This window comes from Cebidichthys violaceus, unplaced genomic scaffold, assembly GCF_023349555.1.
Source record: "Cebidichthys violaceus isolate CVI_PGR_0920_01 unplaced genomic scaffold, fCebVio1.0.p SCAF_12, whole genome shotgun sequence".
Classification (NCBI taxonomy): Eukaryota; Metazoa; Chordata; class Actinopteri; order Perciformes; family Stichaeidae; genus Cebidichthys; species Cebidichthys violaceus.
The window spans coordinates 6,398,881-6,425,290 of NW_027176285.1; the positions used below are offsets into that span (position 1 = coordinate 6,398,881).

The 26,410-nt window shown below is 39.2% G+C and overlaps 1 protein-coding gene across 1 annotated transcript; it reads left to right on the forward strand.

Annotated features, from left to right (window-relative positions):
- The first annotated feature begins 853 nt into the window (after nucleotides 1–853).
- Nucleotides 854–24,657, forward strand: LOC137868741 (thyrotropin receptor-like). Its single transcript, XM_068705638.1, has 12 exons — nucleotides 854–1,014; nucleotides 1,103–1,174; nucleotides 2,755–2,829; nucleotides 9,624–9,698; nucleotides 9,836–9,910; nucleotides 10,013–10,090; nucleotides 14,490–14,558; nucleotides 14,847–14,924; nucleotides 15,131–15,319; nucleotides 16,211–17,300; nucleotides 17,381–17,578; nucleotides 24,541–24,657. Exons 1-12 carry the CDS (start codon nucleotides 854–856, stop codon nucleotides 24,655–24,657), a joined length of 2,277 nt encoding a protein of 758 aa, XP_068561739.1.
- The last annotated feature ends 1,753 nt before the right edge of the window (nucleotides 24,658–26,410 follow it).

Sequence of the window (26,410 nt, forward strand, 5' to 3'; positions counted from 1 at the left end):
AACAACAGAACAACGGAACAATGAAACGGAACAGAACAATATAATGGAACAACGGAACAGAACAACAGAACAATGTAATAAAATAACGGAACAATGTAATGGAACAGAACACTGTAATGGAAATACAGAACAATGTAATGGAACAACAGAACAATGAAACGGAACAACAGAACGATGTAATGCAACGGAACGCCACAACAGAACAATGTAATGGAACAACGGAACAACGAAACGGAACCACAGAACAAGGCAATGGAACAACGGAACAATGTAATGGAACAACGGAATGCCATAACAGAACATTGTAATGGAACAACGGAATGGAACAACAGAACAATGTAATGGAACAATGGACCAATGTAATGGAACAATGGACCAATGTAATGGAACAACGGAAAGGCCCTTCTTGCGGACATCCCTGGAGGCTGTGGCCTATGCAACTGCAATGAGAGTGGCATACCATCAGCTTCTTTTTGTTTTTGGCACTGCCGTGTTGGAAATGTAATTTTCAGTACAACCACTTTGTTTGATTCAACTTACATAATTACAGCTGATCATTAATATATACATTGCATAATGACTATGATGTATACATTTTTGGGGCACAAAATTCCATGGTGGATAGATAATTTGAGACAAATATTATGTCACTTTTGCTGACTAATAAAATAATGATTATTACTCATGTAAACACATTCATCAATTAGGTTTTTATTTTGAAGGACTTGACCAGAAGTAGCATTGTGTAATCTTGCTACACTTCCACTATTGGCAAAAATCCAAGACAGCCCAGCCTCTTCCTAAACCTCTCTCACAACCTGGGAATGTCCAGCACTGAATAACCGCTTTTACAATGAAGCCTGATTTGAATCTAGTTTTTTTAATTTTCAGTACTTTCGAGGTCACTCTCCTGGAATATTGTCCAACTCATTGCAAGTGTGACTGGGACATCTACAGTGTGTCATGTGTTGGAACTGAGGTCATGCCTGTATTCCATTCCAGCACACAGGAGGTGTAAGTAACCACGTCTTTCAACTCTGATTTTACCTTGTGACTTTTTGTTGAAGACTGAAAAAACACAATACGCTAAATTTTGTTTCAGGTGGCTTGTGGGGACCAAACTTTCTTTTCTTCCTCAGAATGCATTTGCCAACTTGGCCAACATTGCTCACATGTAAGATTCTGTTTTTTTACCTTACACTTTTCTTTCAAACCAGCAAAATGGGCAATAACAAAGATTATCACTTACCAAAAAGATCAACTATAAACTAAATTAAAAATTAAAAATAAAACCAGCTGAAACTAGCAAAGAAAACTTCTTGAGAGATTGTAAAAAACAAAAACAATTTGGGGTCACCTTCTACTTCCGAATTAATGTCTTTACCACATTTTGAGCAAATCCATTAAGTAGATGTTGAGACATTTGCGACCAGTTCTAACATTTGTGATAACAAATTAATTGCTGAGATGCTGGGGCACAAAGACGTAGCTAAAGATAGTTCCAACAAACACAAGCAGTTAGATGATGATATAGGTTTAAACAAACTCCCAGGTCAGTAAAAAGCATTCATGTCAATGTGCCACTTCTAATTTGTAATTACTAACAAATAATTTTATACTATTAAGCTACTGATTACTGTAACAATGGGCAAGAGTGGATTTCTGTATTCAGTGTTTACTGGAAAACACAATTGGCCTCATGCAAGAAGTTTTTGTATTCTTATCCTAAACCTCTCACTTTTTTAATGAGGTTTGCTCGTACAAGTGCTGCAATCAGATTCTGCTGCACAAATGTACAAACTTGTTGTTAATTGCTCTTTTGAACTTGATGAATGCCCCTTGTTCATGCAAAATTCATTCAGATTAAGGCCTTATTATCCTTAAATCAACCTTTAGAGAAAGACAAACTGTTTTGGACTTGTAAAATAGGCCTGGATCATTAGTAAACTTTGTTCATACGAATGAGAAAAATGTACCTTTCACTAAGTCCTGCCCCTTCAACGCACACTGGCTAATCATAGCGTAGCACCGGCCATCTCCCACCTGGGTCCGACAACTATTTTACTGTGCTCCATAGATTTTTATGCAATTGTTTCAGATTTTCTTCATATTCCGACTGGTCTTGCGGATTTCACACTTGTCATTAACCATGACTGGGGCATGTGTAGTAGTGACATCCGTTACCCGTAGGAGGTTGGAAGGAGATTTGTTTCTAAAACATTACGTTTCTATGTAAAAACCTGTGGAGCTAACATTTGCAGAGTACATTAACACATAATTAACTAGCGTTAGCACTAATATGCTATGCAAGCTACTAATAATGAATGTTTACATGTGCTGCTTTTGCTTTTTAATGATTGGAACAGTGACTTAAGATCTATCCAGCTTTACAAGAACAGTGTTTGATTTCATTATCTTCTATCTCAATCGTCAGGTGATGTGGTGGGTAACTTTTACACTGTGATCTGTAGGTTTTAGTTTCTATTTTTGGTTTCTCTGCTGAATCACTTTTTCGTTTTTCAGGAGGTGCAGTTAGTGATAGTGTGGGCTCGACATCTTGATGGAGTAGCAGCAGGGGGTTGGGATTAGCGAAGGGTCAATTGGTGAAAGCGACTAACTCTCTTAAATCCGCCAAAGAACAAATTTGTTTGTACAAGTTGTTCTTGCATGAGGCTTAATAATAGCAAACCACTGCAACTCCAAAGTATTAGTCTGATTGTATTTTTTTGTATTCTGTCTGTGTGTTTTTTCCAGATACATCTCTGATGATGAAACTATAAGATATCTTGAGAGGCATTCTTTCCACAACCTGTCCAAGGTCACTCACATGTATGTAACTTTGAGCAGTGCAACTTGACTTTGATTAAAATGAAGCCTCCCAAGTATTCCATAATGAATACACATATGGGCGCTATCTGCCCTCTTCTCAAGGTCCAATTCACAAACTATATTGTGCTAATGATATTACAGCATTATTCAAGCCAAATTAAATGAGTGAACAGACTTTCTGCCTGTTTTTCTCATTACCTGCCTACCTGCATGCATGCTGCCCAAGAATGCACTCATTGTGCGATACTGGAGTCTTCTATTGTTAGTTGATTACTAACAATATCAATGTTTGTTGTTTAAGTTCCTTACGATTTCTTATGATTTCTTTCATAATGATAATTTTTAGGAAGTGGTTTGGAGGGAGGCCGATGGGCTGTCGGTGTGCATTGGCTTTCCAAAATATATGGTTTATTTTTGTACTATTTGAGCAGATTTAATCACAAAATCTGCACAATCCTTTTGTGGATTCACCCCATAGTGTAATCTTGATAGAAGTGGCCACAATGAGAAGCCCGTGGCTTCAGAAAGTATTCCGACCCAGTTACAGCAGAGTTAGTTGGACCCAAGGCACCAGTAAAATCATTTACGAATTTATTGCTAAAAAGGTGAAGAAAAGGGGAATGACGATTGAAGTGGGGAATGGCGGACAGCGAAGCTGAAGGGAAGATGGCCTAGAGTGGTGTGGCTGGCAGGGTGACTGAAAAGAAGATGGCCTGGCTAATAGGTAGGTAGGCAGAGAACCGGTTTCTGGAACACAGGGAAACAAACAATTACTCCAGTGACATCAGGAGATATCACTGGAGTAACTACACTGTCTGAATCAGTGCCTGATGTAAAGCACATACTACCATTGTAGCAGACTAAATGATTGGGTGATCTGGAGAACCAAGGCAGATATACAGAGCCTGATGAGAGTGATGAGAGGCAGGTGTGCCCAATCAGCCAGCAACCAGGAGCAAGAGGGAAGGTGGAAGCTGCCACACCCATAGCCACCATCACACACACAGGGAAAACACAGATGTCGTAACCGTGACAGATCCCTTCAGTTTTTGCATGCTTTATTGTATTTTAGATGTACTTTAAATGGATAAAATTGGTATCATTCACCATCAAAGTGAAAATATGTTTTTGGAAAGTTTATTAGAAATCTAGAACTCTCATTTACATAAGTACTCAGACACTTAATTCAATACTTTGGAGAAGCCCCTTTGGCAGCAATTACAGTCTTCTTGGGCAAGTGAGCATGGCCTGGTGTTTGCCAGGCATAGTGCTTGGAGTTCTGCCCAAAGACTTATGTATGCCGTATTCACACCAAACGTGGCGCAAATTTTCCGCGCGAGTAGATTACATACAAAGTCCCCTGTCACTGTTTCTGATCCTGCCGTTGTTGAATCAGAAACAATGGATGACAAATTAATAGTGGCGATTTGTGGGCACCCCGAGCTCTACAATACTTCCTCCTATCTTTACTGACGTCCTGCCATTGTTGAATCAGGAAAAACATATTGTAGCCGTAAGTGTTGACCCAGAGCTCTACAATACCTCATATTAGTAGAGACCAGACCAAACTATGTGTATAAACCATATGGGACAAACAATGAAAAAGAAGCTGCCGTATTTACGCCTAGATGACGTTATTTTGAGTGTTGATGGAGCTGCTACAATGTTAGTATAGCCTAGCACCGATCGATCCAAGCGCCTTTGAGAAAACAAGCATTTAAAACATTTTTTGCTTGTCATCTTACGGAGAGAACTAACAAAACATGAATTCAAACTTTTTACAAATCTGCATCATTATGTAGTTATTTTGGCATCCATTTTTGTCCATTTATAGCAGTTAAATCACAATTAAATATGTTTATTTTGTGTTGACGTGTGTCTTGCTAGACACAGTGAATACTCCTCCGGACTATGTTATGAACCCAGACAGGACGGCGTTTAGTTTACCGGGATATCTGGGACTTCCACAACACGTACTAAGCAGAAATAGAGGTTATTTTTTCCATGATTGATTGCGGAAATAAATGGCTTAAGTTAATAACGGCTTCCAGGGCAATAAGCCATGCCCCTCTCCGGCGTGTCTAGCGCGAATCACATGAATGACCCCAAATGGTCCACCGCGAGTAACATGGCACGATTGATGCTATTAATGTTAGCGTTTGGTGTGAACGCACCTATAAACCCAATCCCAATGTCCCCCCTAAAGCCTCAAACCCTGAACCCTCAAGGATTTACTGATGTCACCTAGTAAGTGGTTGAGTGTGAGAGACTGTGAGGGTTTAAAAATGGTGTAAATACAAATGGGACAGCACTTTGCTGAACATATCAAGTTACCATGACAACAACAAAAAATAAGATGTACAATTGTGGGTATTTATTGTATACTTTGTACTCCCTGATTTGAAAGTCTTCCAGGGTCTTTCCTCACAAGATGAGGTAATTCAAAATAATCCATTTACTCGTTTTTGTCAAAACAATGGCAATGACAAAATCAAATATTTGATGAATAAATAAATAAATATACTAAAATGTCATGGGTTTTTTTGTTCCATCTTTCTGAGTAAATTTAATACGACAGGCTGAACACACGTGAGCCGTCCTCTTTGTTTACCTTTTTCTTTATGTCTCCATTGGTTACCCCGTTAAACGTCACATTGCAATCATTTGAGGCTAATTCCCTGAGGCAAAGTCTGCATCTAATGCTGACTTATGCGCTCAAAATGTCTGCCAAAGAGCCCTCAAACACTAAACCCTCACAGACTTTTGCGGGAGCGTGCCTCAAAGTCCATGAGTGTGGAGATTGGGATTGGGCCTTACATTTTTGTCTCATCAGAGCAGGGAATCATTTTCCTCATTCTCTCAGAGTCCTTGCCATTTGGCAAACTGCTAAATTGTAAGGGCCTTACAGACACAGGAAAGCCTGCATAAACTATGTCTAATCAATTAAATTTGCCACAGGTGGACTCCAATCCAGCTCTAGATACATCGCAAGAATAATTAAAGCAATAATGAAGCACCTGGCCAATTTGGAGTGCCACAGCAAAGGGTCTGAATGGATACAATTAGTTTTTGATTTTTAATACATTTTCAAAAAACATTTTTTTCACTTTTTCATCGTGGGTTATTGAGTGATGACTCGTGGTTAAAAGTGGCAATTTTATCCATTTAAAATTACACCTGAAACACAATATTTTTCTGAAGCCATTATATAATGGAGTCATTACAGTGACAGTAAATTTGGCATCAAAAATAAAATTTGACATTGAAGACAAGACTTTTACTAAAAAAGTAAACAAGAAAATGGAAGCCAATACAACACAAGAATTGTATTGGCACTGAAAAAAGGTCCACTGGAAACACAGGCATTACATTTTTTAATTCTGTATATATGTTGTTTATTTTATCATTCTGGTGTGATGATCATATATTCTGCTTAGTACTCTCATTATATGAATAATATACAGTATATCATATGCATTGACTGTATTGTAACTCTGTTATGTTGTTCATGTTGTACACATGACATCTTTGCACTTTTGTCCATCCTCTGTTGCTCTCTCTAAGGTTCCTTCCTTTTTTTCTCCCCGTTAAAGGGGTTTCATTGGGGAGTATTTCCTGTACCGATCTGAGGGTCAGGAATGTCGTATGTGTACAGATTGTAAAGCCCTCTGAGGCAAATTTGTGATTTTGGGCTATACAAAATAAATTTAATTTAAATTTGTTTTTGTTTTTTCTTTTAGTCAATCTTTTTTCAGTGACTCAATTTGATTTTCAGTTTCAACATTCTGTCACATTTTTAATGTGGAGGGGGAAAAGAGAGCATGATTAAAATATAATCATCTGGACCCATGTCCGCTCACCGAGCATGGAGTAGTTGGTTTGTAATGCTTCATATTAAATTTCATTTAAACAGACACCACCCAGTTTTTTGTTCGTAATTGAACTATTCTAACACTCAGAATACAGTCTTTATATCAAGGTATACACTCTCTCTTTATTGATCCACAGGTACTGCAAAACTTGTTTTATCATTCTTTAGCTTGGATTAAGATTTAATTTGAATGCAGTAATTGCTTGTAATGTTTTAACAGGATTAGGGGATGTGTGTTATGTGTAGCAAGCTAATTGTTCCAATGAGCATCGTCATGCTCTGTAGTTCTTTTCGTGAAAAGAAAGATACCATATTCAAGCAAGTTTAACATGGTCAAATATGGTCACAATATATGGTCAAAATATGTTGTGGCCGCCCCATATGGTTGCGCTATGAGAGAGGACTGTATGTGTTAATATATGAGCCACTGTATTAAAGTGATTGTGTTTTGAGTTAAGATATTTTGCTACATATTAGTATTATTTAGTTAAGGCAATTTTTGTTTATTTGGAATATATGTTAAATCATTTTAATTCATGTGCATTTTCTTCAGGCACAATGTTTTGTATTATTTATCGTCAGTTTGGGTACACCATTTATTGTGAAACTTTACTGAGAGACCTTAACATGACTGGGAAGTCTAAGCCATTGTGTACAGTAACAAACAAGCTCTGGTCTGAGCAGGACGCTAACTTTGGTCCTCTCTCTATCCACCTACAGATAAATTGGACATATTGGCTACACAGTTCTTCCTAGCCTGTATAACCTTTGCTGCCATTTAAGATTTCACCTAGGTGTGGTGGTGGTAACAATGGCAATGTCTTCTACCTGCAACTCTCAAACGGCAGGTATGTAAGTGTGTTTCTCTCTGCTGTTGTTTTCCCCTATAGAGCTGAGCTAGGTTAAAGTAAAAATTAACTGACGTTATATTGGTCCGGCAGAGGTCTGCTGGAACAAGCCTTAACAGCTAATACGTGTCAGCTAGCTAATATTATGTTCGAGTAAAAAAAAAAACTAATGGAAAGGGAAACTTTGGGAGGCTTGGGAGTTGTAGGTGCAGTTGTGAAATCTATTGCCGTAGATGTGCGGTAATGCCAGAGGCTTACTGTGGTCAAGCCAGCACCATTTGAATTATGATGCACGTCTATTCCTATATGTTACAGTTCCAGTACTTAGAGCGGCCAAAAGAGATAATCAGTGAAAATCTTACATGCTAAAAAAAATAAATTATATTACAAATTAAATGTCAAATTAGTCGTGTTGAAGATGTATCTTGTCATCAAAAAAGTCCTAATATGGGTGCTGAAACCATAGGCTGTATAAAAAGTGGACTTCCCGTGATGTCACCCATGGGCTTGTGGACTTCTGTTTTGAAACCTTGAGATCGCCATTTTGGCTGTTGCCATGTTGGTTTTCCACTTGAAACTAGAGATTGAGACCATAAACTCATGTTTAGAATGTTTAATACGGTAATAAATCAAGTGAAATGTAGGGTAATTTTCTCATAAACTTCTAAACAATCAGACTTAGTTTTGCAACCAGAGGAGTCGCCACTTGCTGGCCATTATAAAGAATGCAAATTTATGGCACTTCTGCATTGGTTTCAGTTTTCAGACCCAGTTGCCACATGAGTGAAACTAAAGTTGAACTACTTTAAACTTTAAAGTAACCTAGTTACTTTAACTAGGTTACTTTAAAGTTAAAGAATTTGTCAAATTCCTCATGTTTGAACTTCAATAAAAATGTTGACTCTAATTATCTTCAGTGCATTAAAACAATGTCATGAATCTGAACTGTAAAATACAAATCACACTGATCACAGTGAGCAATGGCTCGATGCTTCGTGATGCCAGAGGCTTTTGAGCGGACTGTGAGTCACAAAGTGATGTGTTCTCCTTAGTATGCAGATGAAATCACGCTCTTCTCGACCTTTTTTCTCAAACCAATCCAGTCCACAAAACTGACAGAAAGTTGAAACTGAAAACAATTGTAGCTAAGAAAAAAAGTGTAATATGGAAAAAAAATATCAGGAGATATTCTTCGAAAAACAAACAGAATGAAAAAATATCTAAATATTATAAAAATTCTAATAATTTTGTATTCTATTTTATTGTTCTGTGTAACGTTTTTAGTGTCAATACTTGTTTCTGTGCCTATCATAGATTGTTTCCGTGACGTCACCCATTGTTTTGTAGTTTGGCTTTTTGGGCGTCGCCATTTTTTGGAACTAGAAGTGACCATAGTTGGAAGAGAGGGTCGGAGCCAGAGAAGAGCGAGGGCCCGTTAGAAGGTATAGCGCTAGTACCAGCTTGGTTAGCAAGGTTAAACAGGTGAGTTACATCAAAATGTAAACCCTGCACAGTTGTTATGAATTGGGATATTAGCAAAAGTAATTTTTTGTACCGGGCTGTGATCATGTTGATTTCTGCTGCAAATTTGGCCATTTTAACATCGAAGTCTTGAGGATTTGATTCAATTTTGGAGCCAGCCTCAAGTGAATATTGCAACAACTGCAGTTTTTGACGCTTCAGCGTTGACTTAATTTTTCAGACCCGGAGGTTGCAGCATGGTGCCAATACAACTTCTTCCAAATGTTTCAATGCCAATGTTTGGATCTTGTTTTCAAAGCCAAATCGTATTCTTAATGCCAAAATTTACTGTCAATGGCCTGGCTACACACATATATATATATATATATATATATATATATATATATATATATATATATATATATATATATAGGTCAACATTCAAGAAGTTGGACACTGTACAGGAGATGTGGTCAGAAAATTATATGTTTTGACCAAACTAAATATTAAACTGAGCTTTTTCCTTCAAGAAAAATAAATAATTAAGAAATGTTTGTGTGTGTGTGTGTGTGTGTGTGTGTGTGTGTGTGTGTGTGTGTGTGTGTGCCCAATAGACAACTAACTGGTATCAAAACACTGTCATACATCGACCAAGAGGCATTTAAAAATCTGCCTAATTTAAAGTATCTGTAAGTACAATTACATTTTTCCTATTTCTAATCCTTGTGTATCATAGTTTATCATATTTCATAAGGAAACATAGTAGAATTTCTACGTTCCCTATTAACCATTAACTGGCTACTGACTGAGATTCATCTCAATACAGTGGGATCACCAATACAGGTCTCACCTCCTTTCCTGGGCTACAATATATTCAGTCCAGCAAAGAGGAATTTATTTTGTATGTACCTTTTAAATATACCTAATTGTAATGTCAATTGTTTTGCTAAAATGTATGCATTTTTTACGTGTAAAATATTTCATGTTCATACCTTTCTGACAGGGAGATAGTGGAGAATGTCTTCCTACAAGTTATACCTGCTAATTCTTTCACTGGAATATCTGAGAATGCTTTGACCATGTAAGTATGATTTAAAGTTTAACAATGATTCAAATGTCAGATCCATTGTTACTGACCCACAGGAATTGAAATTGCAATTCTATAGTTATTTTTGCTAATTTTCTCTTCAGCTTTAGTAAAGTGTGGTTTGATCTCTTGTCATCTGATTGCATCAGATGACAAGAGATTACTTTTACCTTAAAACAAATCAAGGCATAACTGTAAAATCTTGCTATTTGTTTTAGTCAAGTCAGAACAGAGGGGAACAACATAGACTTGTAGTCAATGCAGTGTCCTAAAGGTGATGCAAAAGTTTGTTGTGACAAATAATAATCTATGAAGTAATAAACAAAGAAAATGATGTGGGCAAAAGTTCAACTTTGCAAAAAAAAAAGGTATCAGCCCCTATCTCAAGCCTTTGAAGCTAAGTCTGCTATAAGGCTAATGCTAATTAGAAAGAAATTATTATTTTGACAGAAAATTGTTAAGACAAAGGCCATTACTTGCCACATCTCCCAATCTTCCCAAACTGCTCTAGGGTTAACATGGGCAGAGACCTGGCGACTTAAGTTGTTGGGAGGGGACAGTCCCCATTCATACACCGTAGGCACAGCTACGGGGTTAAGTATCTTGCCCAAACACATCAACATGGAATGGTGTACCTCTTATCCTCTGATTGAAGGACAACCCGCTCCATCACTGAGCCACAGTCGCTGACAAAAAATGTCAATCGGGTAGAGAGGGGTAGCAGCAGGTACATCTTCCCTAAAGAAAAACTCAAGAAAGCTGCAGACATACCCACAGAGACATACAAGTAGGGAACTAAGGTACACGGCTACTGCAAACAAAGTATTGACAACGGGTGAAAGATACAGGTCTGCAAGAACAACAGTTCCAGATCAAGGGGCCTCCAGCCAGTCATTTAAAAGAGTAGTTTCAGTCTAATGAAATGGAAACTGAAACACTATCTAAGACAAGTATGGGTGGAGTTGCCGGTTGTTATCGTTACTCTCAATTCTGATATACTAGTATCTTGGCTCCCACAAGGTGGACGTTATAGTCCTTAACAAGTATTTTTCTAACATAACTACACAAAATAATGTAGAGACATGTCCTTGTGTTTGTAAATAGTGCTAGGTTGATACCATAGTTAGTAAGCCACCCTCCGAGTATAACTCTTTTTAGACCCATGTGGAGAAACCTAAAAATCTACCGGCCTAGCTAAGGTTCCTAAGCTATGACTAAACAGTTGCTGTTGAGGGGCAGGTTGTGGGTGGTGTGCAATTGGAATAATTAGACTTTTAAAGTGTGTAATTTAAACCAATTATGTAGTTTTAAATTATTTAAAAAATATTTTTATTTGCACAAAATAAAATGTAATAAAAAATATCTAAATGCTAATACATGTTTCAGTTTACTTATTTGGTGTACAATAAATCAATTTTAAATCATAAACATTTCTTAAAAATAAAATACTTTTTTTTCTGTGACTGCCTCTCATATTCCATTGCATAATTTGTTATTTCTTTGATAATTTAAGATATGAAAAGCAAATCGAATAATTAATTGGCAAATTTGCCTCTCTCCTCTGGCAGTGAGAGTATTACACAAAGACTATCTACATGCATTTGGAACTTTAGTATTTTACAAGTACCAACCTGTCCAAGAACAGCAACATGACATCCTTATCTGACCTTAGTCTCTTCTTTCAGAGCCCTCTAAAAGCTACACTAACTATGTCTTTCCTCACCGTCGATCAGTTTCTTTGTTTTACTTTAATTCTTCTTCTGAACACCAAGTTTCATTTTTACCTGGAACATCTGGCTGGTTGACGTAAGACACATTCGATGCACTCTGGTATACTGTGAAATATAGAGAGCTTTACCTGGCGTTGAAAGGCTTGAACAGCATTGTGTTAACTTGTTTGGCAAGGATTTGAATGTAACAGACATTCATTTGTAAGTCCTTTACTCCGGCTTTGAGGACCTTCTAAAGTAATCAAAATCCTTAGTCAGTTGAAAAATCATTTGCAAACTCAAGCATTCACTCTTGATTAACGTGAGGAGAATATTTTTAACAAATGCGACACACCATAAATACTCTGCAAGTATGTCTCTCAGGATACATCATTGTATTTTGACTCCACACAGCACGTATGTAGCAACTGATAATGTTATTGCAAGGCTTACAATACTGTAACCCTAGTTACAATACAAAGGGGGCCCTTTGTAATCTCATGATTGGAGACGAGTATTTCCCATAGAGTCCAGTAGAGGGCTTTGCCTGTTTATAGAAGTTGGGATAGAATATTATAACCTTCCTTCTAACTCACACAGGCTCCGCCCTCTACTGGACTCTATGGGTGGTGCCTGAGGAATGCACGTCCTGCCGCGTAATACCAAGGCATAATAAGATGAAGAATATTGAAACATGATAATGTGGATGAGGTTAACCAGAAACTCCTCCAGCAGAGACCAGCCCTCCGTAGACAGACCCAGATCTAGCTTCGCTGCAGCTTTCGACTTGCAGCCGTTGCTCTGACAAGAGGTGGAGAGCTCAATGCTCTGCCGGTCCCTACTGGGAGCCAACAACGACTGCACGCTGCTGGAGGCCCACTGAAGGGAAGGGAGGCACAGGAGAACCAGGACTGCGTGGGCCAACTGCTGCAGTAAAATTAAAGGTTGTCCAAAGGGACTCTGGTGCTTAGAAACACTACCGCTTTTTCTCTGAACTTAGCCATCAAGGTCTTCAAGTTAATAGGAAACCCTCATGTCTCCGTCATGCAGCAGTTGAAACGTCATGTCTACACATCTGCTGAAAGTCATCTTTTGGTTGAATCCTGCCACATGTGTGATCTTATATGTGCATCATATCCGTCCTCAGAGATCTTAAAAAGAAATGAAATTCTAATGCACATTAATAGTCAATCCTTGAATTTTGAATATATGTTTTGAATCTACTTATTGTAACACATTTTCATTCTCTTTGTAAACCATTCACAAATTTACTTCTTAACAATTCATACGTTCCTTTCCTTGCCCCAGCAACCCTGACCACTTTGCCGTGTAACAGGCAATGGTAGTATCCTGTGTTTCAAAGCCACCTCGACCTGAAAGTAAGCGCTTTTAAGTTGATAGTTGTGAACCAATTGCCCAGCTGAACCAGTTCCTGTAAATGCTTTATGGTTAACATACAGAACATCTTGCAGGCAATGCACCGGTTTAGGATGTGGAGATCCAAAATGGGTCTGAAATCTGTCATCTTCTTGGGTACCAAGAAGTTCGCAGAGTAAAACCGTTTCTGTCTGTCATGAGGGGGGACAACAGACACAACCTCTTTCTGTAACAAGTCTCAGATCTCTTCTGAGAGATAATCCATCTCCTTCTGGGAGGATAGATCCCCCTCCTTGACGTCCATTAAAGGAGAAGGAACAACGTAGAACTGTAAAAAATAACCCAGTCACAATCTCCTGTCCTTCCATTCCATTACTATGCAGTTGCGTGGCCACTCCTTGTAAAACTGTGGACAAGCGACCAGCTGTGGGGCGGCAACAAAAAATATCCTGTTTGTATCAAGGGTGACTGTGGCTTAGTGGTAGAGTGGGTCGTCCTTCAATCAGAGAATCAGCGGTTTGGTACCCTGCTTCGCTAGTCCATGTCGATGTGTCCTTGGACAAGAAACTTAACTCACAAATTACTGTAGGAATGTTACTTAGTTCTGATGGGCAGGTACCTTGCATGGTAGCCCCTGTCATCAGTGTATGAATGGGTGGCAATGGGTGAATTGTAGTGTTAAAGTACTTTGAGTGGAAGACTCGAAAAGTGCTACACATTACTATTACCATGTGCCTGGTCTGTGCCATTAAATGCCATATTAAAGTAAATGGAATAATTATGTATGGAACAAATATTTTACATGCTAAGAATCATCCAGTATATTATATTCAGCTTCATCTCCTTAAAAGCTCATTTGTCCAAGTCACTGGATATTTTGTAGTTCTGAATTTGTTCACACATTCAAGATTGAGAAAGTCTAGAATTTCATCCAGTCCAAACAGACAAAATCAAGTTGCTTTCATTTGTGCTGAACGGATTAATATATTATTTTATTTATAATTTAATAACATTGTTTTGCTTAGTTTATAATGTAATACTTTTCTCATAATGTAGTAACTTATTACACCATGCACAAAATTGTTATTGAGTTGCACTCATGGATTTCTTACATTATGTGCTGATTTCTATATTATGAGCTTTTATTACATTTGAATTATTACATTATGTGTAGTTATTACATAATGCACAGTTATGAAGTTGCTACAATGTTCACAAATAGACATGGAACTTATTTTTCACTTTTAATATAAATGGAGCTAATGGAAGGTTCATGGGATATTCTCTTTTTTTCCCCTTTTTTTTAGCATGCTGAATAGCAATGGTGTGAAAGAGATCCAGCAATATGCCTTCAATGGGAGCAGACTGGAGGAAGTGTATGTGTATTGAACAGTTGCAGTGAAACAAAAACAAAAGTTCAAAGTCCACACACAGGATAGAACTCACCAATATTTAAATTTTATTCAACTTTCTTGTTTGGTTCCTTTATTAATGTGCGTTTCAGTTTCAACAACCTGGTTGGCTGACATGTTGAACCACTATTGTGTTCATAAAAATATTTTGATAAAGTAAAAATGTAGGATTTTGTATGTTTGTACAAAAAAACTGAACCATTTTGACCATATTACTTTGGTGCTAATCTATTTTAAATCTCTATTCTACAGGTATCTTCACAGGAATGTGGATCTGGAACGAATAGATGAATTTGCATTTTATGGCGTGATTCATGGCCCAACGCACTTGTGAGTGAATGGAGAGAGTTTGATAGAAGAGGAGTTGGTATTCTTCTTGGAAGAATAGAGCAAATAACTTTACTTTGTGTTTTCTTGTCAAATAATATTCTAACATCAAATAAAAACTTTTTTTTAAAAAGGTATGCTGAGGTTGAATACAGGAACTGCCTCAGCTTTGTGTCCAAATGAATAATCTGAACTTTTTGTCTTTCCAGAGACCTTTCAGAAACCAAAGTTAGCTCTCTTCCTTCAATGGGTTTGGAGACCATTGAAAAGCTCCAAGCTAAAAACACTTGGGCCCTCAAAGAACTGCCCCCCTTCAAGGCCTTTCTCCATTTACAAAGTGCTGAATTGACCTTCCCAAGCCATTGTTGCGGTCTCAACATGTTGAAAAGATGGAGAGGGTAAGTAAGAGAATTAAAAGTGTTGGGAAATATTTTCCCACTGTAATTCTTTCCGTCAAGCATGTGTCCTTTACATACCAGACTGCCCTCAGGCTCACGGTATAGTGTATGTATTGGGGTACTCACACAATCTGGGCCAATCTAGAGTGATTTCAATTAATTCAGTTACTGAGGAAAGAATCATGTGCATTCTTGTGCACTTTATCAACAATGTTACAGCCCTTAAACATCTACCTAGAGAGTGCCAGCAGCCTCTCCAGGCAACCATACAAATATTGATTAATGAGCTCTTCTAATTGCAATATCAAACCCTAGACATAAGATCAAAAAGAATACATCTTATGTTTAACACTTTATGTGATATTTTGGTGATTGCTGATCTTTGACCATTGTGATAATTATGATCTTAGATTATTCGTTTCGGCAATATTGGCCTGTTTAACTGTTTTTCAACCTAAACTAAAAAATAACTTATCATAATATCAAATTTCTCCGCTTTTTAATTAATATAAAATATATAGTATATAGTCCTGGTTCTCCCTTGTAAACCAGATTATTCTGTCATACTATGTACCTAGTTTTTTATTTTGGTATGTATAAATCTACTTTACAATTAAACAAGCATAATTAGTTTGCCAGGGAGTTGCTGCTGGTGGCCTTTTTCTTTTATACATACAGTATACGGTGAAGGTTCTGATAAAGGTCAGAACCTTCTGGGCGACAGCCTTATTAACAAGAGCGGCCGATTGCTTTTTTCCCCACTCCGGAGTTTTTGATCCTGTAGAAACTTTCTGGTGTCAAAAAACGTTGTTGTATAATATTTCAACATTTTGCATGCATCTAAAAAAAAGTGCATTCTCTGATTAATAATCCCTATCATCTGTGTTCAAGAAACTCTGAAGCAGTTATTTGCAACCTGACCCGGACTGCTTTGAAAAAGCTGCAGGAATCCTCTGCAGCGTTCTCTCAGAGGTATCTGGGACACAAAATCAACCATCATCTGAACGACAGCTTTGGTCTCCCAACTGCCGACAGCAGAAATCACAATCATTATTATAACAGCCCCATCTGCCCAACTGAACAGTCTCAAAATGAGGGTTTGTTTTACATGGAGTTACCTACAGAGCATCCCAACGAAGGTTTTGACTTTGCACTGTGTGATGAACTTCACACAGATAATCATGGACTCTTGTGCACCCCTCTGCCAGATGCCCTAAACCCCTGTGAGGATGTGATGAGTCAAGGCTTCCTGAGGGTGTTGGTCTGGGTGGTCAGTCCGTTGGCCATTTCAGCCAACTTCCTGGTGATGTTCATCCTGCTGACCAGCCAACAGAAGTTGTCCGTTACCCGTTTCCTCTTGGGTCACCTGGCATTTGCAGACTTCTGTATGGGGATATACTTACTGCTCGTTGCGTCGGTCGACCTCTACACACGCTCCCATTATTACCACTATGCTATTGCCTGGCAAACAGGAGGTGGCTGCAATCTAGCGGGAACAATATCAGTGTTTGCCAGCGAGCTATCTGTGTACACATTAACTTTAATCAGCCTTCAGCGCTGGCATGCCATCTTCTACGCAATGAGGGCGGACAGAAAAATCAGGTTACGCCATGCAGCTGTGTTAATGCTCGTTGGCTGGTTGCTCTGTGTGATCCTAGCAGTGCTTCCATTGGTTGGTGTGAGCAGTTACCAGAAAGTGAGCATCTGCTTACCCATGGACACTGAGACAACCGCTGCTCGGGCCTATGTGGTCTCTGTGTTGATGGTTAATGTTGTTGCTTTTATGGTGGTATGTCTGTGTTACCTCCACATCTACTGTATGGTCCACAATCCCCAGCATCAGTCCAGCAGATGCGATACCAGCATGGTCAAACGCATGGCTGTTCTAATTTTCACCAACTTTCTGTGTCTGGCTCCCATTTGCTTCTATGGCTTGTCTGCGGCTCTCCACCAACCATTGATGACTGTCACAGATTCCAAGGTGTGACTCTCTTTTGAGCTTCAATCCAATTTAATTTCTTTGTGTTTAAAATAAAGACTGATCTATGTTTTTCTCCATAGGTGCTGCTGGTGCTTTTCTATCCTCTCAACTCTTGTGCACACCCATTTTTTTATGCTATCCTCACAAAGGCATTTCACAGAGACATCCTGATGTTGCTGAGCCGAATGGGGCTGTGCCAGCGGCAAGCACACCTCTATAGAAGCCAACTTGTCAGTGTACTGCCCTACAGCCCAGCCCCCATATCCCAAAATGCTAAAGTACAGGAATTGCCAGGCTACAAGATGTCCCAAAATTGCTTTTAATTATTAATTAAATATTTTTGTTTTCTTGTCGTAATAGATTTAAAAAACAATAACTATACTTTATCCTAGAAGTCCTAAAAGTCCTTATAAATACCAATTCAGAGAATTTAACCATTACACAGTATACCGTGGCCTTAAAATTTGTATTCCATTAATATCTTGTAACAGTTTGCCTGGACATCTCTGGTTGTTTCTGCTTCCAAAATAATGATAAAAATGAATCTTTAGGTAATGACAGCAAACGTTTATGCTTCATCTGGAAAGATGAGTGGAAATGTGTCTAAAACTGCATAGAAGATGTAAAGATAAGGATAACTCAGAGATGAGTGTGAGAAAGTAAAGGCATCAGTATGCGTCAAATGAAGAGGTTGTCAGATCGCGTAACACCGTTTGAAAGCCCCTCGCCTTTTCCAAACAAGCACTATCACGATCACACTCACTTTACATAGTGTTTGGTCAGGTGTGTGAAGGAAGGCGGGGTCACTTTTTGACGGTACAACCAAGTGCAATATCATGAATATATGAATATATTATGGAATGTTAGTAATTATTTATGTTCATAAAAGAACACGGAAAAAACAAGAAAACATGTATGCATCTTTAAATGGACAACAAAATTCAGACGGCTGGCGTTACCGCAGTTTTGCACTCCACTTTAATCTCAGAGTGTATCCAAGTCTCTCTTTATAAATCTACGACTCTAATATTGGAAATTTTGAGTTTTTCCTCAGAATATTACCCCCTCCCTGGCTCCTTGATTATTATCTTTTAACCTACAACATAGTACTGTGCACACTTAAGGCCTGAATTAGAATTTGTAAAAAATAATTTACAGCTTAATAGCTCTACTTTAGAATATTGCATGCTTGTTTCCTTTAATGTCTTTTTGTATTTTCTATAATGTCCTTAAGAGAGAGAATGTCAGTTTGAGTCTGATGTGGCAGAAAGGTCTCCACAGAATTTACTGAGCAGTTATTTTTTTCAACATTTTGTGACCAACCTCGCTCAGAACATGTTTTGTCAGAGCACAGTAAGGCAACCTGTCTTTCCAGGAGCAAAACATCTGGATTTGGCTAATAATGAGATAGCTAGTCAAAATGCCTGGATTTGCCTCAGTTACTTTAAGTCCAGAGGAAATATCAGTTTCATTGTTTTTACGATTATCAACCAGAATATTTTGAATAGGCCTATAGCTAATGAACAAAAATCTTCATTATCATCATCAACTATATGCTTTTGTTTTGTTATTAGTTATCTACTGTGGTTATTTGCATAAAAACACACAATTGAATTGAATTGATCGTGGAAATAAAAATTACATTTTTATTGATTTAAAAATCTTAGCATTGGCAGTTTTACTATGTATTATGAGCTGCTTTCCTCACCAAAACTACATTTAACAAGATTACATTTGACCACATCATGATAACAATTTACTGACTATATATATATATATATATATATATATATATATATAGTCAGTAAAACAAAGATTCTCTTGGCCCATGGTGCGCAAAAGAATTTTTGTTTTTCTTCCAGAGAGATTCAGTTTATCCATCAGACCCGTTGTGCAGAAGGATGCTGAACTTCCTTGGTCTAAGAAGGCATAGGTTTCCACTGTCCTTTGACCTTTCACAGATTTGATCTTTACTGGTACGACGATAGCTAGCTTACAGTTCTGTTCACCGGCCCCAGTGACACCACTGGTTTGGACTGCAACCAAAGAACTGTCCACTGTCCACTCAAAGTTGCTCTTGACCTTCTCCGAATATGCCCTTTCCTCAGGATGGATGTGAAGCATACTAGGGTGTCTTAAACCACATGTTTCGCAAGACAGACGTTTCCTACAGTCCTTGCTGATGTGCCCAGTACACAAGCAGCCAAAACAAACTCCATTAGTTTTCAGGAAATCAATCTTCTCACGATGTGCCTTCTTCTCCAATAGAGTGCACAACTCCAGCATGTGTCCACCCTTACAATACAGGCAAGTCTTTTCAGATGAGTGCCCATCTACAACCGTGTTTTCTGATATGGTCTTTCTTTCAACTGTAGTGGCAAAGCTACTTCCTTTAACCCTTGAGAGAGGTGAAGGTTTTGCTCTGTTGTCTTCTTTGTGCGCCAGTAACTTTGGAACATCTTGTATGTTTCCAAATACAGGATCTGTTAGAATCTTTACTTGATGCTCAATAAAACCCACAATATCAGCAAACATAGCTCTTCGGCTATGCCTTTCCTGGATGTTACATGCCACTGTTCTCCATTTGTCCCTGAGCTTGTAGGGCAATCTTCTTATCACAGTGAGCATATTAGCAGGTGTGTTTAATTCGCACAGACTGTGAACCTCCTCCATGGCGTTGCAACATCCACGCAAAAACAGACTGTATGCCTGTAAAGCCTTTCCGTCCTCTGACATAATTGATTGCCATGAAGAGACCTTGTCCAAATAGACAGATGCTATCATAAACTCATTTCCAAAATGTTCATGCAGTAAAACTTTCGCCTTTGCATATCCGGTGCCATCAGTCATGTGTTGACAGCTTCTGACAAGCTCCTTTGGTTGCCCTCTGGTGTACTGTTCCAAGAAGTGCGGGCAATCTTCAGCATCGTCAGTCCTTCCCTCAATTATTTGCTCGAAAGTTTGCATGAAAGCATGGTACTGCAGAGGATCTCCATCAAACGTTTGGATGTCTCTCTTAGGCAGCGATGACAGGCGTTGTTGATGCACCAGCATTGCAGTTATTTCATTTTGTCTTTCCATTATAGACAATATGTGATTCGTATTATTACTGCTGTTCATGAACGAGGGTGTATGGACATCTCTATGATACAATACTGGATGAGCTGTGGTGATTGGAAATGTGCTCTGTCTTATAAGCTCTGGTGCCCCCTGGTGGAGATGTATGTCAGTAACTGCTTCCCTTTGTCTTGGTCTTGTGACTCAGCATTTCCAATTGCTGGTTCTCCTTTTCCATTCCTTTCCATTGTATGTGGTATGAAAGTCTCTGCATCAATATTAAGCACTTCGACGGTTTTCACCTTTTCTTCAAAATAGGATTCCATGCCGTTTGATCTCTGGGAAGCAGTGCTTCACACACCAGATCCAGAGGCTCTTAAAACGTTGACTTTCGCCACGGATGCAGCAATGTCTGCTTCGAACTGTAGATGTTCTTTGCGTTTTCTTATTTGCTCTTCCTGTTCCTCGAGAGCATGCTTTTCATTTAGCAACCTTTAACGGGCAAGTAAAGCAGCCATTTCAGCTTCTGCTCTGAGACGTGCTGATGATGTTGTGGAAACATTTGATTTTGAAGTGTGTCTCCTGTTGCTGTGGTTTGAAATACTGTCACATGGCAATATTTCATCCTGAACATCATGTTGACCAGATAGAGCCTCCTTGTGAGCTCCATTTTCTTTCTTTGGCAGAGTTTTCTGTGGCCATTCCATGTCACCAGGTACAGTTGTGGTCAAAAGTTTACATACACTTGTAAAGAACATAATGTCATGGCTCTCTTGAGTTTCCAGTTATTTCTACAACTCTGATTTTTCTCTGATAGAGTGATTGGAACAGATACTTCTTTGTCACAAAAAATATTCATGAAGTTTGGTTCTTTCATGACTTTATTATGGGTTAACAGAAAAAGTGATCAAATCTGCTGGGTCAAAAATATACATACAACAACATGAATTAGCAATTTTGGTGACTTAGAAAGTTGTGTCAATGAAATGAGCTTCATAGCATGGCCTCTTAACTTCTTGTGAGTGATTATGAGTGACTACAGCTGGTGACTTCTCTGAGGCCATTTAAATAGGGCTCATTGGACACAAACGCCCACAAACGCTACAATGGGAAAGTCAAAGGAGCTCAGCATGGATCTGAGAAAGCGAATCATTGACTTGAACAAGTCAGGAAAGTCACTTGGAGCCATTTCAAAGCAGCTGCAGGTCCCAAGAGCAACAGTGCAAACAATTGTTTGTAAGTATAAAGTGCATGGCACTGTTTTGTCACTGCCACGATCAGGAAGAAAACGCAAGCCATCACCTGCTGCTGAGAGAAAATTGGTCAGGAGGGTGAAGAGTCAACCGAGAACCACCAAAAAGCAGATCTGCCAAGAATTAGAAGCTGCTGGAACACAGGTGTCAGTGTCCACAGTCGAGCGTGTTTTGCATCTCCATGGACTGAGAGGCTGCCGTGCAAGAAGGAAGCCCTCGCTCCAAAAGCGGCACCTTAAGGCTCGACTGAAGTTTGCTGCTGATCACATGGACAAAGATAAGACCTTCTGGAGGAAAGTTCTGTGGTCAGACGAAACAAAAATCGAGCTGTTTGGCCACAATGCCCAGCAATATGTTTGGAGGAGAAAAGGTGAGGCCTTTAACCCCAAGAACACCATGCCTACCGTCAAGCACGGTGGTGGTAGTATTATGCTGTGGGGCTGTTTTGCTGCCAATGGAACTGGTGCTTTACAGAGAGTAAATGGGATAATGAAGGAGGATTAACTTCAAATTCTTCAAGATAACCTAAAATCATCAGCCCGAAGGTTGGGTCTTGGGCGCAGTTGGGTGTTCCAACAGGACAATGACCCCAAACACACATCAAAAGTGGTAATGGAATGGCTAAATCAGGCTAGAATTAGGGTTTTAGAATGGCCTTCCCAAAGTCCTGACTTAAATCCCATTGAGAACATGTGGACAATGCTGAAGAAACAAGTCCATGTCAGAAAGCCATCAAATTTAACTGAACTGCACCAATTCTGTCAAGAGGAGTGGTCAAAGATTCAACGAGAAGCTTGCCAGAAGCTTGTGGATGGCTACCAAAAGCGCCTAATTGAAGTGAAAATGGCCAAGGGACATGTAACCAAATATTAGCACTGCTGTATGTATATTTTTGACCCAGCAGATTTGATCACTTTTTCTGTTAACCCATAATAAAGTCATGACAGAACCAAACTTCATGAATGTTTTTTGTGACAAAGAAGTATCTGTTTCAATCACTCTATCAGAGAAAAATCAGAGTTGTAGAAATAACTGGAAACTCAAGAGAGCCATGACATTATGTTCTTTACAAGTGTATGTAAACTTTTGACCACAACTGTAGCTGTGATTGAGGTTTGCTGGGTTTTATAAACCATACTTTAACATCCTCAATAAATCCTAGGTTGTATTTGTTGATACTTGAGAACCATGTGTTTTGTTTTTCTTGTTCATCAGATGGAATTAAAAGCATCAGAGATGTGTGCAAGGTAGTGGCGTTTTGAACTGATTGCATCAAAACATCAAATTGTGATTTAACTTGTGAAGCATTTTCGTCATCTCTCATGAGCTCCTTGAGAGACTGTATCTGGCCTTTTATTCTGTTAGCTTCCTTTTTACATTTCTTCTGTATTGTCTCAATTTTGTTTGCCAGAGCCTTTTCAGTTAGAGATCTTGTCCGTTTCTCCATTTCCGATGTGCCAACCATCGAACCAGTCCTTGAGTCACTCATTTCAAACAAACAAGGAAATGACCGTTACAGTAGAACTTCAATTTAAAGTCTGCAACCTCAACAGATGTAACACTGGAATGAAGGCGCCATATTAACGTCCAACACGCCGAGTCCACACCACACAACAGTCCGTTTCAAGGCTCCAAACACAATGTACGTAAATCTACGCAGCGGCAAACCCATGCCGAAAGGACAACAACACGGCACTTCGACGCGCGGCAGTAACCAATTCAATCTGCGTTCCAACCAAGCAACACACGGTAGAAAACACAGGTTACATACCGCCGTTCGGCTCGTGATACTGTCGGGCGGCCGCTGTCGGAAGCAACGTCTTGGGAAACGTGAAGGCTCAACACGGCGATCGCAATCCTCCACGCCGAAAGTGGCGTGGCTCCGTAGGCTTCGTTGCACTTGTAGAAGCCGATGATTTAGCATTTTTTGTTGACAAATGTAGGTGACTATCAGCAACTTCAAACTTAGTCACCGAGAGGCTAAGCAGGGGAGACCAACCTGCGGACGCGCTGCTTATAAATAATTCACGCCGATCCAGTGGCTGAGTGTTGTAAGTTTATTGGGTGTAAACATAGTGTATATAAAGCGTTCAACAAAAAATAAGGCTCCCTCTCTCACCCCCTCTCCTTCCATTCCTTCCACCAGACCAACATCACTGAACCACTGATAACCCCATTGTGCCATCCCCAACACCACGTGACTCAATTACCGGAAGTGTACCGGAAGTGCCAAAATGCAAATATGTTTAGGTTTGTAAAAGCCCCCCCCCCCCTGAGTTTCACATTCAAATGAATTGTCTACTTTTTTAAAAGTGTCAAAGTTAGTGTAAGATTTCTGTGCCAATAAATTGTCTACTAATCTTAAACTGTGTTCAACTTCTTTTGCATTTGAATTAGAAAAGCCCTACTGTGGTTCATTGCACAGTACTGTGCTTACTTATACCGCACTTAAGTGCTGTTTAAGTTACTGTGATTCATTTTGCAGTATGCTAAACACTAGTTAGTTCTAAAGTAACTTCACTGTGGTGTAACTTATAGCAAGTTTTTGGTCAATTGTTCCCAGTAAGTTACTGCATTAAGACTAAATCCACTTATTCGGAATGGATTTCCAAAGACAAAACACTTCACATCATCATGCTGCTGCTGCTTGTCCATTGACCCATTGTGCCACCATGAATGAAAGAAATGGTAGAAAATCTAATCAGAATTTTGAAAGATTCCTTGCCTTCCCCTCTCTCTAAATATATAAATAAACATTAGACTAATGCCACAGGGTGGGTCTGACTCCCTCATCCTGTCGCCTGTGAGAATGGGCCTGCTGATAGCTACACATATTGAATGAGCAACATCTATCCTCTCAGGGACGAGGGGGAGATTATTTGCTCACTGTCTTGGATGTGTGGGGCCTTTCCCGGGTTCATTTCCTTCAGGTGTGGGTGCAGGGCTGGGGTAAAAGAGATGACAGCAAGGAGAGAGACGGCGAGCGGCCAGTTGGTTGCACAAGGAGCATCAAGAGGAAGAGAGACTTGTGTGACCGAGCCAAATAACCCCCAGAGACGAATACGGACAAGAGGAGCTGGTGTGACTGAGCATCGACAAAACCAGCAACATCAGCCGATGGAGAGAGGAACTTGAGAGGAGGCGCTGTGGGATCTGTGGATGGGTGAAGTGCACTTTACTTTTCCTCCCAGTTAAGTACCTCTTAATTCTACATGATTGCCCAAATAATCGTATTAGCCTTCTTTTATACAGCCCTAAGGGAAGCTATCTGTGGGAGATACACAGCTGTTGGAATTGATCATAAGGTCGGGTCTAATAATTATTTGTGTTTTTTTTGTTTTAATAATTTTGCGTTGCTGTGGCCACGTGGTTCCTTTTTGTCCTTGAGTTTAGAGCTTTGGTTTGTTCGATTTTTTAATTGATTCGACCAACTGTTCAGGAAAGATATTCTGGATGTGCCCTTAGTCTGTTTATTTAATAGATACACTGAAAGGCCATGTCACCTATTATACAAAATTCACCTTTTTCATGGCTTTTATGGCATACAAAGTGTCAGAAAAGAGCACCCTCTCTGTTTTTTTCCTACCCCATCTATCTGAGAACCTGTGTAAAAATGAGCTGATCAAAATAGGGTCCAGTTCCTACGTAATTAGAAGTTCCAATAACTTTCTTGGCGGTATTGCAAAACCACCAGCAGCTATAGGTGACCCCACCCACGGTGAACCTGGAGAATCCACTGCTGTCCACCATTGTGGTGTTCTGGCTATCAGATACCTGCTTACACAACTCAAGCAAAGAATGCAACTTGTTCTGTTGTTGGCTGCATTAACCAACAGAAAAGTCTTTATGTAACTTACTGCCATCATCTGAGGACTAGCTTCGATTGTAGGTCCACGGGCTGGGGTAATGTTGTAACATTGGGTAATACAGAGAGAGACTGTGTGGACATTAAGTCTCATATGAAGACTTCGTCTGCCATCTTGCTCTCTCTTCCCCCCCTCGTCTACAACACACACTCCTCTCACCACATGATTGCTTGTTGCTTTTAGGTAGTATGTTTGTTATTGTATAGTAGATGTTTGTTGATTGGTAATATTATTGATTATGATCAGTATTGTTAAAGATAAACTCTGTTATAGTTTAAAGATCCATTTTCTGTGATTACTTTGTGCATAATAATAATAATAATAAGTGTTAATAATAGCTGGTTATTATAGTCGGTGCTTGAATTCAAATCTTCACTGTTTGTGAATGTGCACCAATTTTGAAAATTAGTCCACAGTTTGATTATTGGTCCCTGACCCCAGGGTGGTTTCCCGATATTATTAGTATATGTTAATAATCCTATTGATAGTTTAATTCTCATACTTGCTAATAACCAAGCCTGCTCCTGCCAGATCCCAACAATGATGTTGTAGTAGACTATAACGTTCCTCTCGCTTACTGTCATACATCTTAATGTTATTACATGACAGTATAATGTAACAGTGAATCTGTTTTACAGGTGATCTGAGTGACCTGGATGCTCGGACTGGAAGCTCCTGTCTTGTGAGATGTTCCTGAACCGAGCAGAGTGTATGAGAAACCACCTCTTACCTGAGGGCTGTAATGGGAAAAATATATTTTAGTATCATGAAATGTTTTAAAAGATGTACAACTGAGAGGGAAAGTGAGGAACACAAACACTGACAAAGCACAGCAGTCCTGCAGAAGTAGTTAATCAGTTTTATTGAACACAGTGTCTTGTTTCTCATGGCTGTTCACACACTGCCACTTCAGAAAGAGGAAGTGAAGACATAG

Bases quoted from the DNA above. Each gene is read 5' to 3' on its own strand.
- LOC137868741 (XM_068705638.1), top strand. From the start codon at position 854: ATGAAGCCTGATTTGAATCTAGTTTTTTTAATTTTCAGTACTTTCGAG. The intron at 1,175-2,754 runs GTAAGATTCTGT...TGTTTTTTCCAG, and splicing joins TTGGCCAACATTGCTCACAT to ATACATCTCTGATGATGAAA. The intron at 14,559-14,846 runs GTATGTGTATTG...TCTATTCTACAG, and splicing joins GGGAGCAGACTGGAGGAAGT to GTATCTTCACAGGAATGTGG.